The 15,512-nt window shown below is 49.9% G+C and overlaps 1 protein-coding gene across 1 annotated transcript in view; it reads right to left on the bottom strand.

The window, feature by feature from the left end:
- Syne3 (spectrin repeat containing nuclear envelope family member 3) overlaps positions 1–15,512 on the bottom strand; it is an 80,032-nt gene that overhangs the window by 33,041 nt on the left and 31,479 nt on the right. Inside the window, exons 2-4 of the mRNA XM_055593097.1 lie at positions 13,747–13,904; positions 8,888–9,060; positions 7,605–7,914 (exon numbers count right to left, since the gene is read on the bottom strand). Coding sequence (XP_055449072.1) covers positions 7,605–7,914; positions 8,888–9,060; positions 13,747–13,890 — 627 coding nt within the window. The 5' untranslated portion in view covers positions 13,891–13,904. The remainder of the gene's footprint in view (positions 1–7,604; positions 7,915–8,887; positions 9,061–13,746; positions 13,905–15,512) is intronic.

Here is a 15,512-nt window from a genome sequence, read left to right as displayed (position 1 = left end):
AGGAAGGAAGGAAGGAAGGAAGGAAGGAAGGAAGGAAGGAAGGAAGGAAGGAAGTTCCATGCAAACCCTGTAAACTCTCCTGCCCACCCACAGGGGTCTCTCATTTTTATCCCAATTTGACAGACAAGGAAACCAAGGCTCTGAGCAGTGAAGTGAAATGCCCAAGGTCACCCAGCTAGGACACCCAGAGATGAGGAAGCATCCCTCTATGCCTCTATTCCTGCCCTGACTCGCCTGGATGATGGGCACTGACCTGAAAGAGGAAGCCAAGTAAACACTTTCCTCCTGGAAGAAGAACCACTTTTGGTCGGAACTTGTATCACAGCAACACAGAAGCAAAACAGGACAGAGGGACTTTGCAGAGAAAGTCAAGGAAAAGGAGGATCGGGGGCTCTCTCAGAGCACATCTTGGATGGCTGGGCATGCAGAAGTCACCACCTATTCAACAGCCATTGTTCACAGGACATGCCCCTCCTGAAAAGGTGCACGCTGGAGTCAGGAGGCACTGGGACTCTCATGGGGCCCAAGCTGAGGTCCAGACAGCAAACATGAGAGACTATGCCCACATAGAGATGAAGAGAAAACCTTCAAGCTGGGGACCCCAGACCATTTCTATCAAAACAAATGCTTTCAGCTTTGACTGACCTCTACTGCTATTAGTCAATCACTCAGGAGCTGCTTGCATTGTGTCACTTAAGCATTGAGACAGCGGCGAAAGAATGGCCCTATTCCTATCAGAACTTTGATTGCAGATCCTAACATTTGAACTTCATGTCACTTTTGTATGCCATGATATAGTCAGCTTTGAAATTTTCTCTGCCTGTTTAAACACCTAAAAAAAACTGTTCTTAGCCCAATGCCAAGCAGCCATAGGAGAAGCCAGAGAGTGCAGCAGCTGAAGGTTCGTGACTTCAGCTCCTCAGTGTGGAGTAGGCTGCATCTAGGAAGGCCTTGACCCTGTGGGAAGCTGAGTCACGAGTCCTCCACTGAGGGGTGCAAACCAGTGGATCCTTCCCAGCTGTCTGTGCACAATTCCCCGCTTTGAGACACTGTTCATCAGAACTATACAATACCAACTCATCAAACTCATCTGCAATAAGTATAGCAATCACAAGAAACTCTCCCATTTTAGAGATGGGGCAGCCAAGGCTTAGGACCAGGGTACTTAGGAAAAAGATGAGAGTTAAAGACAAGGGCCACCTGAATCCCAAAGCAGAGCTTGGCAGGAACCACCCCCTTCATGGATCAGTCCTTGACCTCTAGAAAAATGTTGGGGACCTCTTTAGTTCCCTCAGTGCTTCTCACTTCCTGAGGTGAGGTTTGCTCGCACAGCTCCCTCCAATCCCAGGGAAGGCTCAGGGATGAGACAGAGTAGGGTTCCCAGGAACCTCAGAGGCTGAGCCTGCTGCTGCTGATGATGATGATGGATGGAGGTGGGAGGGGCCCCTCCCAGGAATGAATGGTGTGTGACTCTGCCAGTGTGAGTGATAAGTTGCTTGCACCCAGAAAAGTCCAAAGTAAATAAAAGTCCCCGTGATGAGGAGTAGGTGCTGGCAAGGAGTGGTGGCAGCAGGGATCCAGATTAGCTGAGTGCCAGGAACAACAGCCATTTTGCTTTGGCCAGTGGGAGAGTGACTGGGTAACGAGTGGGTGAGGGCTCGCCTCCTCATTAAACCAAACAATTAAACCATCTGCAGCAAGCAGGGTTGTCAACAATGTCAAAACCCAAGCAATTAACAGGGCAGCTTAGATTTATGTCCCCAACAAAGAGCTGCAGAAAGTCTAGGACCCATGGCCTGGTGCCAGCAGCCCTTCTCAGAGGCGGAAGGGGGGGGGTTGCTGTTTGCCACTCGGAAGCAATGGTTCCAGATCAAACAAGATACTCCTGGCACCAGCTGGAGTGCCTGCATTTTCCTTTTGATGCTTTGGGAGGACAGAAGCATTTGCTTAGCTCTACACTGGGACTAGAAGCTTTTTCAGGGGTTATCCAAGAAGCCAAAGGGGGTGGGCCTGTCCCCCCCCCCACTCGAGCCATCCCTGTCTCACATGCTTGACATCTATGAAGACTGGCTAAGTAGGTACCTGTTCTGACCACCGGGACACAAAGGGTGGAAGAACAGAAGGCTGGGGAGGCAGCTCAGTGGTTCGGAGTGCTTGCTGCTGTTACAAAGGATCCAGGTTTGGTTCCTGCCACCTATGTCAGGCAGCCCACAACCACCTGTAATTCCAGCTTCATGAGCTCCAACACCCTCTTTTGAGTTACAAGGTCACTCACTCACTCCACACACACACAATATCTGAGTGTGATATCACATGGGCCAAGCCACCTCTGGGTTTTCCCAAGCCAACTGGCCACATAAACAGTCCCTCTAAGCCCTCTGGGGCTCAAGAGGAGAAAAATCCAGGCTTCAGCCAGCAACTGGAAGGTGAAAACAATTCACTTCTGCAGGACCCAGTTCCCTGCTGCCCCAGTGCCTCACTTCCACGTTGGGATTGCGCCAACAGCTATAGCAGAAAAGCTAGCTTCTCCCATGGCGGCCTCATGGCCCTATACCCAGCTAACGGAAACCCCTCCCTCCACCAGGAGCCCCAAATCGCCTCTCTGTGCTGATGCACAAAAGCAACCACAGTCCAATCTACCAACCCCTCCTGCCCTACTGATGGACTCAGGTGACAGCCCCAGGATCCAAGTCTACTTTGGAATCATCTAGCCCAGTGGTTCTCAACCTGTGGGTCACGATCCCTTTGTAGGTCACGATCCCTTTGTAGGTCACAGGGGTCACTTAAGACCATCCAAAAACAGATATTTACATTACGATTCATAACAGCAGCAAAACTACAGTTACGCGGTAGCAACAGAAACAACTTTAAGGTTGGAGGTCACCGCCACATGAGGAACTATATTCAAGGGTCTCAGCGTTAGAAAGGTTGAGAAGCATTGTGCTAGGACTTCTGGTTCTTTCTATTGGGTCAGTGGTGGGCCTGGCCTTCGAAATTTTTTTCAATTGTTTGGTGACATCATCTCTGTTTACATGTAAGAAGGCTGGAGGACTGAAGGGGCAGAGGCAGGAAGAGGCTTAGGAAGGAGAGTGTCTGCTTCTGAGAGCTATGATTTCTATTGGGCTTTGGATCATGTGAAGAGACCGTGAGGGGATGAGCATGGTGGCTTCTGTATTGGGCTGGAACTGGTGCTCACCCACCTTCCCCTGGTACCTAGCTTCCACTCACACAGGCACACACAAAACTCACACTTCCTCTCCTCTGCTCCTTGTGCTCAGGGCTCCTTTGACTGACAGAGTGTCTGTTCCCATAAGTCACAGGGAAGAGTCAGGCACCTTTCCTCCACAGGCCTGGAGGTGGAGACCTGGAGAGAGGTTTCCTCTTAGGCCTGTTCTGACCATGTGGGACTGGGTGGTGCAGCACAGGGAAACTGGCTCCAAGAGCCAAGTCAACCTGACCGCCTTATTCATTTATCCTGACCCATGTTAGCAGCCTGAGGAGCCACATATTCCCAGGAGTGTGTGTGTGTGTGTGTGTGTGTGTGTCTGTTGGAAAGTGGGCCTCATAAGCACTTCCACACACACACACACTGCTGTGTGTCAAACAAGGATGCTGTTTCTGACTGTCCCCCGTACTTCTCAGAATAAAGGCTATCCTTTTTGATGGCCAAACACTGGCCAGTTCTCAAAGAGTTCCAAACCTAGTGAGAGTTCACTGAGCAGCCCCTACACCACTGGGCACAACAGGGCCTTGCCTGGAACTCTTCTCAAGCACTCAGTGTTGCTAACGGATTTCCATTCTCTGCTATTACGGTTTGGGTGTAAATGTCTCACAGCTCGCCATGTGGGAGGCTCTGTCTCCAGCCAGAGGTGCTGTTGGGAAGTGACTGGATCCTGACAGCACTAACCTCATCGATGGGTCAGTCCATTGACGAGCTTGAGCCAAATGGGCTATTGTAAAGTGGAGACTGCTGACTCCTTCCCCACTTCCTGGATAAAGAGGTGAGCAGCTTGCTTGGCCACAATCTCCTCCACCATGATGTTCTCCTCACCTCAGGTCCAGAGCAGCAGAGTCAGACTGAGCCATCTAAAGCTGTGAACCAATTTAAAAACCTCTCATCCTTTTGGTTGTTTTTCTTCTGGCATTTTCTCCCAGAGATAGAAATCAGCACACTGGCTTATTATCGAAATTTTTTTTTCCCCAACAGGTGGTGGCACATGCCTTTGATCCCAGCGCGCAGGAGGCAGAGGCAGGTGGGTTTCTGTGGGTTGGAGGCCAGCCTGGTCTACATAGTGAGTCCAGGCAAGCCAGAGCTACACAGTGAAACCCTATCTCAGAAACAAATAATTACACTCACTTCAGGAACCCCCAAGCTAGCACAGTAACAGAGAAACAGGGATCATGAAGGTCAATTCCCAGGGTGCCTGGCTGAAGCAAATACACAGATCTGCTAAGGATAGGTGTAGAGGTGACCTTCACATTACATTAAGGTGTGTCTCTGTATTTTCAATTATTAATTGCTGAACCAGCAAACTGCTATAAATGATAAGAGACCAAAGTTAAAATTACAATTAGATGGAGTTGAGATTGAAGGCTTAGTGGATACCAGAGAAGTTGTAACAATAATTTCACAGGATTCTTGGAATCCAGCCTGGCCATTTCAAAACGTTTTATCTACACAGCTCCTAAGAACTGAGACATTATGTCAAATAAAACAAAGTCTAAAATGGATTAAATATATAGGACCAGAAGGTCATGTAGGAAGATTAAGGCCATATGTGGCAAATATAGCCATGAATTTATGGGGAAGAGATCTATTGCAACAATGGGAAAGCATTCCTCCAAACTTCAGGAGCAAGCCATAGAATAGAAGACGTTCCTGATAAAGGTATTAAAAAATGTTATCAACTGTCCAGGCTGTCCATAGCAGGACACAGCAGAGGTTGGCTCTCCAAATGTACAAGGAGGGCCACAGCTAATGGTGTACCAACTGCCCTACCATTAAAATGATTAACTAACAGCTGGCATGATAACACACACCTTTAATCCCAGCACTCAGGGAGGCAGAGACAGTCGAATTCAAGGCTGTGAGTTCAAGGCCAGCCTGGTCTACAGAGTAATTCCAGGACAGCCAAGGCTGCACAGAGAAATACTGCCTGGGGTGTGGGGCGGGGGGGGGGGGGTTAACTGACAAGTCTTTTTTGGTAGAGCAATAGCCTTTAAGTGAGGAAAAGTTATAGGCACTATAGCAGCTGACCCAAGAGCAGCTGGAGGGCCAACTTATTGAGGAGTCTACCAGACCATGGGATTCTCCTGTATTTGTCATTAAAAAGAAATCTGGAAAATGGAGACTGTTAACAGATCTAAGAGCAACTAATAAAGTAATTCAGCCGATGAGTTCCTTACAACCAGGAATCCCTTTAGCTTCCTTGTTATCCTATGGCATGGCCTAGTATAGTAACTGATTTTAAAGATAGCTTTTTCTCAATACCCCTTGAGGAACAAGATAAAGAAAGATTTGCTTTCCCCTTGTGTAACTGCAAAAAAACAAAAGATACTTGCCACAAGGAATGTTAAACAGCTCCACCTTGTGTCAATATTTTGTATAGCCATTAGAAATAATTCGAAAACATTTTCCTCAATCTAAAATGTATCATTATATGGATGATATCTTACTGGCTGATTCAGATGCAGATGCCTTTGAAAAAAATATTTGATGAAGTAAAGAGAATTTTGCCTTGCTGGGGATTACAAACTGTTCCTGAAAAATACAAGGAGGAGATCCTATCAATTATCTAGGATATAAATAGGTTTAAAGAAAATTCGCAGGGGTGTTTTCTGAGACTGATACTTCAGCCAAGGACCATTCATGGAGGTAACCTAGAATCCCTGCACAGTTGTAGCCCATGGCAGCTCAGTGTCCAAGTGGGTGCCCTAGTAATGAGAATAGGGACTGTCTCTGACATGAACTCAGTGGCTGGCTCTTTGATCACCGCCCCCCCCCCCCCCCCGTGGCGGGGAGCAGCCACAGAGGAAGACAATGCAGCCAGTCCTGATGAGACGTGATAAACTAGGATCAGATGGAAGGGAAGGAAGACCTCCCCTATCAGTGGACTGGGGGAGGGGCATGGATGGAGAAGAGGGAGGGGGTTGGGAAGGAAAGAGGGAGGGAGCTACAGGTGGGATACAAAGTAAACAAACTGTAATTAATGAAAATAAAAATAAAATATAAAAAAAAGAAAATTCGACCAAACAAAGTACAAATTAGTGAGATCAATTACAAACTCTTAATGATTGTCAAAACTTGCTGGGAGATACTAACTGGATACAACCCACAACTGGATTAACTACTCAAGAGCTAAGCAATTTATTTCAAATTGATAAGGACTTAAATAGTCCTAGAAAACTATCAGCTGAGGCTGAGAGAAAATTGGCTCTGGTAGAAAAGAGATTACAGGGCGTGCATGCAGATCACTTGGATCCAAAGCTTGACTGTATTTTGGTTATTTTGCCTTCTTTGTCTTTCATTTTGGCTGGCTGGCCACCAGGGTTTTAGGACAGGTTGGTTCAGCTGTAGGGATGTGCACCATGCCCTGATGGAATAAGCTCAGCAGGAAACCACAGCCACAGGGAAGCAATCCACACATACATATGACAGCAAGCGTCCACCCCTGCTGCTTCTGCTGCTGGACATAATACTTACTGACAAATAAGAACACAACCCCACTGCAGGCAAAGGGACTCTTTTTTTTTTTTTTTTTAAGGAAAGGAACAGGCAGAGATTCTAAAGACCCATTAAGAAAAGCAGAATTTCTTAAAAGTAATCATTTAGCGCAGTAACTGAGCGAACCGCTGCAAACAAAAGCCAGGATGAGGAAAGGGAATGGGCAGAAGGACTAGGGTAAGGATGGAAGCGGCGTCAGATGGACCTAAGGGATGAAGTAGAGAAACCCAAAGGGAATAAAAGAAGGGGAGTGGGAGGAAGGAAGGGTAGGAAGGATGGAGGGCAAAGAGAAGCCATGGGGGACATGAACAGCACAATCTGTCAGTTCATACACGTGTTTATTGAACATCCACAAGTGTATGAAGCCCTGAGCAACTGTGGGATGTGGATAAGAGGTGGAAGGCTAGGTGGACAGGTAGGTGCAAGGCTGGTGGATGGGTAACCAGGCGCTGGATGGATCAACAAGAGAGTGAGAAGCCGGAGAGTAGACAGTGAGGTGATGGGCAAGAAAACAGATGGAAATGATTAGCACATAAAACGATGGTTTGACGATGAGTAGATGGGTGGGGCGGATGGCCCAGTGGTTAAAGAGATAAATAGATTAGTTAGTTGGGGAGCAGTAGACTGATGACTGAGTGACCAGATGGGTAGGAGAGATAGGAGAGTGGGTGGACTGATGGATGGTAGGGTGTGAAAGGGAAGCTTGGTAATACCTCGGGGAAGGGAGCAGGCAGGCCAGGGGGTTGAGCAAAAATTGGGTAAGTGCTGGTGGGTGGCTAATGAAAGGATGGGGAGATGGTAAGTGAGCAGAAGAGGGCAATGGGATGGATGGGCATATGGGATGGGAGGTGGATGGGTGATGGAGCCATCCACGGCTTACCTGTGCTCTGGCCTTCACAGCATCGTACTCAGCCTTCATCCTCTTCTGGGCATCTTCATCCACGCTGGGGTCCCCGATCCTGTTGAACAGGGAGCCTGCCTCCTCCAGCAGCCTGTCCAGGAGCACAGCCTGATTGTCCACATTGTGCAGCAGCACCTGGGCATGACTCAGCTGCCACTGCTTCTCCTTCAGGCCCAGCTGCAGCTCCATGGGAGGCTCCAGGGCAACCACCATCTTCTGGAACCAGCGGTAAAACTCATCCTGGGCCAGCAGGTACTCACTCCAGTGCAGCCACACCCACTCAATGCGACTGTGGGACAGAGATGGCAGAGCTGAGAGGCCTGCCCTGGCTCCTGAGTAGAGAGATGCTGTCCCCCCACCCCCACCCCCATCATAGGAGCCCTGTTATAGGGAAATGATGACATCGTCTTACTCCAGGTTCTACATTCTCCTTCTTTCCTATGAGACCTTGTGCCCTGTAAGTAACCTCCCAGGTGAGGCCAAGCCCAGATCCCATCTACACCCTCAGCCATGTGCTGGGGTGATGAAGTTCAGGTGGCCCTGAGCCACCAGCATCCGCACTTCTGACTGTGAACTCCCTCAGCCAGTACACAAATCCTTCACTCTGTCTGTAGTGGGCCCAGGCCCTAAGCATATGCTGCCTGAAAGCGATTAGGAGAAGATTGCCTTGGGACTGTGCCTGATATTAGGCAGAAAATAAGCTATCTGCAGGCCAAAAAGTGGCCAGCAGGTAGGGATAGCAGATAGAGTGCCTGTGTGAATTCTCAGGGTAGGGTAGCTCTGCCCCTTCATCTGCCTCAGTTTCCACCTCTCTAGTGTGGAGATGGCTCTATCTGAGCAGCCAGCATCAGACATTTGTTGGTAATGTTGGGTACAGGGTTTGGAAGGCAGAAAGCTCTGTTCAGTCATGCACCACCATACTCAGATTTATATGAGCTCTAGGGATTTGAACTCAGACCCTCACACTTGCCCAGCATGCACTTTACCCACTGAGCCACCTCCCTAGTCAGGGCCAGGCCTCCTGTTCTGCTGAGGACACACACAGGAGCCTATTAGGGCTGCTGGTGCCACACATGGAGTGTTCAGTGTCCACCAACTATCAGCATTACACCTACGTGTTATTAGAATGAGGCGCTGGCCTGAATCCAAAGAGGATACGCCGTTCTGAGGACCCTTAAGCCTGGAGAAGTGTCACTCAGACAGGGGTCCCAAGCTGGTGTGGTGATGGGAAAGGCAGGTCTCTGGCGTCTGACCATCCCCACCTGTGACAATGAGTCATGTAGGTGACGGTCTCCTCCCACTGGCACTTGATATCCCGCAGCCGGGCCAGGATCTCAGGCTTCTGGCCCTCCCGGCAAGTGGCCAAGAGGGCCTCAGCCGCCCGCAGGACCAGTTCCACCTTCACGCATCCCTCGGGCTCCAGCTGGCAGATTTTCTGTGGATACAACAGCCAGTTTCCCACCATCAGACAGACCACCACCAGGCAGGCACAGACAGCGGCGCGGCTCCCTGAGCTGGATTCTGAGGCTGGAGTTGCTGCAGCTCAGCTGGAGGCCCTGCACTCCTCTGATGCAGCCCCTGGGCAAGCAGCTGAGGGTTGTGGGAAGGGAGAGGAAGCTCTGGAGTCTAGTCATGACCTTGCCCACTGGGCTGTGTCCAGCTCCCAGCTCAGACAGGGTTCACTCTCTCCTGGGATGTGCCTCTTTTGTCCTGTGCCCTGGCATGAGCAGATCAGCCGTTCACTCTTTTGCACAGAAGGGCAGGCAGCGTACATCTCTGTGTGTGTGGCCATGAGGTGACTCCCTCAAGTCTGCCGAGGCTGTTGTGGTCCCCACCCAGCCAAAGCTCAAAGGGAGTCGGTCACACTGCTTTGCCCTTTGCTCCCAGGCCCTGCACCCATGGGTGACAGGAATTCTGTAGTCCATTCCTGATGGGTGACTCATTCAAGGATAGACCAGAGCCATTCACCCAGTCTGTCTCTCCCAGCCTCTGTGTGTGTGTGTGTGTGTGTGTGTGTGTGTGTGTGTGCGCACGCGCGCGCACAAGTGTATGTATGTGGGTGAATATAGGTGTGTGTACCACAGTATGCATGTAAAGGAGGGAGGGAGGACAACTTGGGAGAGTCTGTTCTCTCCCCCTGCGGGCCCCAGGAATCAAACTCACGTTGTCAGGTTTATGAGGTGTCCAAGTTTATGCCAGCTTATGCCAGCTTCCGCTGTGAACTTGACAAAAACCCAGATTCATCTGAGGAGAATCTCAACTGAGGGATCTCCCAGAACAGACTGGCCTGCGGCCATATCTGAAGGAATTGTCTAGATTGCCCTTAATGGAAGAGGCCCCAGCCCACTGTGGGTGGCGCCATCCCTAAGCAGGTGGGCCTGGCCTGTAAGTGACAGACAGACAGACAGAGGGCAGTATATTCCTCTGTGCTTTTCCTTCAAGCCCCTGTCTCAACTTCCTTCAGTGATGGAGTCATCCCTTTCCAAGTAGCTTTTGGTGACAGTGTTTTGTCACAGCCACAGAATGGCACCTGAACACACTGTAGGCCCCCTCACCCTTTTGGTTACCTTGCCAGCCCTGTACCTCGTCTCTCAGGGATGCACCCTCTCATAGATGCCCTGCATCTTTAATCTCATCCTGTCTTCAGCTCCTCTGGGCAGAGGACGGGCATGGGACACGACAGGCAGATCACCTCAGCTAATGTCACTATTAATTGTTATTATTAATTGTTATTATTCCATTTCACAAACATAAGCTTGGCCTCCTGGTCAGGTGACTGGACTAATTCCAGGGCTATTTATAGACTAAGGGGTCACCCTAGGGTGACCTTTGTACACCAGGCCTATGACAGGCAGGACTTCAGTAAGCCACAGGTTAGCACACCGCCTGACCCTGCTGCTCTGGCTGTCGATAACTATTATTATTACATTTTTTTTATAGACAATGGAATTTCTTCATTTTCTCTTCTATCACCGCCCACTGACTTGGCTTATTGGCAGCTCCCCCTGGCCTAACCTCAAACTCAGTTGTCAGTTTTCTCAGATTCCTCTCTTGGGCAGCCTGGCTGTCTCGTCCCCTTCTCCTTGGATGGAGAAGGAAGGACTCCTGACATGCAAAGGTGGCCCTCTCTGACATGCAAAGGTGGCCCTCTCTGACAGCATGTGACTTCAGGCAGATCACATGACTATTCTCCAATGGCAGCATACCAATGCCTGCTACGTCCAAATTACATACTGGTTTCAAGCACATTGACAAAACATGCAAGCAGGCATTTTGCATCATTAGAGAGACTGTCCCCCAACACATGCAAACAGTCCCCACCCCTCTTCTTCTTCCTCATCCTCCTCCTCGTCCTCTTCTTCTTTCTCTTCTTTTTTCTGAGACAAGGTTTTTCTGTATAGGTCAGCTGTCCTGGAATTTGTGCTGTAGACCAGGCTGGCCTCGAACTCATAGAGATCCACCTGGCTCTTTCTCCCAAGTGCTGGGATTAAAGGCGAGTACCACCACCGCCAGCCTCCACCCCTCTTCTTTGCTTCGTACGATAAAAGCTGGTCAGGATGATAGTGCTAGATAAAAGCTAGTGCATGGTGGTAATGACTTCTCCCTCACATGTGTTATCCAAGAGTGAAATGTAAGTGTCCCCTCACCTTACCCGTCTCTATGTGGGACAGGGTCGATTGAAGAGTAGGGAACATCCTTACAAGAGAGATTTTGTTTGTTCTATGGGGTGGTAGGGTGTGGCAACTCACCCTTCCCCTTTGGAGATAAGTGCTGTAAACAGACTCCCACAGTAAGATAGGACTGACTCACTTCTCAGCCCTGGAGACAATTCTGCCTGTCTAGTGTTCACTTCACAGCTAAGCAAACAGGCTCCGGGTGTTGGAATTGTGGGTCTTTGGGTAGCAGTGATCAGCCTAGAAACCCAGTGACCTTGGCACTCAAGCTTAATCACTCTGGAGTGCTGTGTCACTCTGGCTCAAGAGGACTTACACTAGGCATCCCCCCACCCTCCCATCCCCCCACCCCTGGCAAATGCTAAGCTGCCCTGAGCAGGAAGGGCCTAGAAGCTGTGAGAAACCCGAGGATGGGACTCCAGTGCCCAACCCAGTGTTAAGTTTCAAACCCAGGCTCAACTGAGGTGCCTATTTAACATATCAAAGCAGATCTGGCCTCTGCTTTGGTTAACTTCTGGGCCCTTCTATTGCTCCTTTGGCCTCCTGGCTTCCATACTTCCTGCTCTCCCTCCCCCTTCTCCTCTTCTCACGTGGTTCAAGGTTGTGACCACTCTAGACTCTCCCAGATGTGTCTGCCCCTGGCTATGCTCTTCCACCGTGCCTACAATCAACTCTCTCCTCCACCATTCCCAGGAGCAGTCATGTCTTTCCCCTTTTATTTATTTATTTTTTTCATTCACCTAGGAAGCTGGGGACAGAGAGTAAAGAGAAGGAGACAGTGGGACTTGGGAGAGGATCTGGAGGCCACGTGACCACAAGTACGGCCTGTGACCCAGGATCTGAGCTCACAGGAAGCAGGTGGTCTCCTTCCCACTTGGAGGGCTTCGAGCATCCACACGTGTGCACACATGTACGCACACACACACAAACACACAGACACACGTACATTCTCACACAAGTGCACAAATACTCAGATACACACTCACAGACACACGTACACACACAGACAGACACGTGTGTGCGCACACACACACACACAGCCTAGCCTGTAGCTCCTTCTGACTCCCTTTCATTTCTCACAACCCACCAGCAGGTGCAAGGTTTCACACAGCACTCAGCTGAGGATGGGCACTGGAGGACAGTGGTGCCCGGAGGCCAGCTGGGGTCAGAAAAGACTGGCTACACTTCATTTCACTCACTCATGGCAAGCTGAAGGTATTCTAAGGAGACACAGTTCATGGGCTAAGGCTTAGCGTAATGACAGGAAATCGAGGAGCGTGTAGGCTTGTGAGGGGGGACAAGGAGGGTGTGTCACAGGCAGGAAGGATAGCTAAGGCTAGATGAGGATTGGTATTGTTTTGGTAGATAATGGAAACCTCGGAGACTCTCTTGTTGGTTAATCTCAACTGTCAACCTGACAGGACTGAGAGCCACCTGGGAGATTGGCGAAGCACATCTCTGGATGTATCTGGGAGGGCTCCGACCAGATTAGCATGTGTGTGCCTATGTACTTATCCCACGTGTGTGTGTCCACAGAGACCAAAAGAGAGTGTCAGAGCCCCTGGAGGTGGAGTTACAGGCAGTTACAAACTTCCCAGCATGCGTGCTGGGAACTGAAACCAGGTCCTCTGAAAGAACAGCAAGCAGCCTTAGCTGCTGAGCTGTCTCTCCAGACTCCCCAGTCTTTTAAATAAAGTTTTATTGTTTTTTTTTTTCAAGACACAGTTTCACTGTGTAGCTGTCCTGAACTCACTCTGTAGACCAGGCTGGCCCTGAACTCACAGATATCCACCTGCCTCTACCTCCTGAGTGCTGGGATTAAAAGGCATGTGCCACCACTACCCAATTACCTTATTTTTAATTATTTGTGTGTGTGTGTGTGTGTGTGTGTGTGTGTGTGTGTGTGTGTGTGAGTATATGCATCTAACCATAGGTACCACTGGAAACTGGAAGACAACAGATCCCCTACAGCTAGAGTTGCGGGTGGTTGTGAGCTAGGTGACATGAGTTCTGGGAACTGAATTCTAACCCTCTGCATCTCTCCAGCCTTGAACCAGTGTTTTAACCCCGCCCCAGTGAGGGTAGAAGTGGGCCAATATAGGCCCAGCAGAAGCCTTGGATTCAAAGAGTGGGGACCCAGCAGAGCCAAGCCTGAGCCAGCAGAGTTAGGAGACCCACCCAGGATGCACAGATGCCCCCCCACCCGGCATGGAAGGGCCAGAAACAGGCTCTGTCCCTTGTGACCAAAGTATGGGCAAGCAGCAGGGTCATCATGTGGAACTTTCTGGAGGATCAGAGCCTTAGGCCCAGACCACCTGATCAAAATGCATATTTAAGAAAAATGACCAGGACATCTGAACACACGTGAACAACTCGCTGGTCCCTCGGCCAGAGCAGGAGGGGGATGGCCAACTCCACAGCACCACCAGAACAGGGCCACAACCTACCTCTGTCTCACGCAGCCGTGCCTCCAGTGCCGCGCGGGGCCCCTGCGTGTTATCGTTGAGCTGAAGCTGCTCCTGGACCACCTTCATCCACGCCTGGGCATCCTCCACGCTCCTGTCAAAGTCTTCCTGGGGCTGCTGCGTCATGGCACCTGTGTAGACTGGGAAGGACCACACGAGGTCAAGGGCTGCAGAGAGACCCCAGGAAGCAGGCACAAAATGCCAGTCCCCACCCCCACATGATGCTGCCCAGTTGGCATGGCAGTCAATCCTAAGTGCCCAGAGCTGGAAGTGGGCAGGGAGAAAGCAGGCCTAGCCTCTGCAGTGGGAGCAGTAGGCTGGTAGAGACGTCCCCTTGGCACATGGCCTCTCTGTCCATTCTCTAGCTTGGGAGCAGGCTGGCTCCTGTCTACATTCTCAGGTCCTCCATAAGAGACTCTCAAAGCTCACAGAGAAGGCACAACCCCAGATGAGCTTGACTTGTATATATCCAAGCCCTCAACTGAAGGAACAATTGCCCCTGGCATCAGCCAAACCCACAAAAACCCAAAGCCCTCCTGAAATTAATGTGGTAAGGAGATCCATGTGAGCTTACATTGTCCCTACTTCACAGCAGCTGGGGGCTCCAGGAATGCTTATTTGCTTTCCTCCGTGGCTTGGAGGGGGACCCCTCACCTACAAGCAATCCGCTGGCTCAGCCCGGCTGATAAAGCCCACTTGTGCCCTAGCGACACCTGCCAGCTGGGGCAAGCCAGCTGCCCGCCCACCCACCCGTCTCCTTGCCTGAGCTGCTGCTCCTAACCTCACCCTGCACAGTAAACAAACTGTCTCAGATTTCTCACCCAATGTTCTTAAGATCCCACTAAGCCGGGGACAAAACTCTGTGTGTTCGGGTTCTGGGTGTCAGCTGATGGCAACTAGCGCCTGCTTTGGATTAAGGTTATTTACATCCACATTCTTCGTAAAAGGATTGGGTCTGACTTATCTGCCAGCCTCCCATGATGCCTTGCACAGTAAGCCCAGGGTTGTAGGCACGAGCCGCCCAGAATGGATGTACCTTCTAACATCAAGCATCTCCCCACGCCATTTTCTCACTATTGTGTTTTATTGCAGTGCGGGGAATAAAAGACCGGCTGTGCCTCTGCTGAAGAAGCGAACACTGAGCTACCTCCCAGCCACAGCACCGTTTAAAACGGCAAAATGGGTAGGACATGAGAGTCGAAGGTACCTAGGGCAGGAAGTAGAGTTAACTGTGAGCAAAGTACAATGATATATCTAAATCAGAAGTGATATATACCATGAATCATGAAGTTGAATATTCTATATGCTAAATAAGATAAAATTAAGACATAATAAAGTGGCTAACTGAAAGGAAGCTGGAAGCAACCTCCTTGCCCAACCACAGGGACTTGGCTGGATGTATTATGACATATGGCATACTTACACTCGAGACTCCATAGCAGCCCACAGAATGCAAGCTTAGCACAGGCTTGTGAGAGTTAACACGAAGGACGTGATACCAAGAAGTGAGCCAAAATTATGTAGTTAGTGACTATAACCCTACACCCAATCCCAGCACTCAGGAGGCAGGCACATCTCTGAGTTCGAGGCCAGCCTGGTCTGTGTTCAGAGGGAGTTCCAGGACAGCCAGGGCTACAAAGAGAAACCCCATCTCAAAAAAAAAAAAATAAGAAGAAAAAGAAAGAAGAAAGAAAGAAAGAAAGAAAGAAAGAAAGAAAGAAAGAAAGAAAGAAAGAAAGAAAGAAAGA

Source organism: Psammomys obesus, unplaced genomic scaffold (genome assembly GCF_907164565.1).
Source record: "Psammomys obesus unplaced genomic scaffold, mPsaObe1.curated_primary_1811, whole genome shotgun sequence".
NCBI classification, from domain to species: domain Eukaryota; kingdom Metazoa; phylum Chordata; class Mammalia; order Rodentia; family Muridae; genus Psammomys; species Psammomys obesus.
Note: the sequence above shows the minus strand (reverse complement) of the source record. Positions and strands in the feature narration are given on the sequence as shown.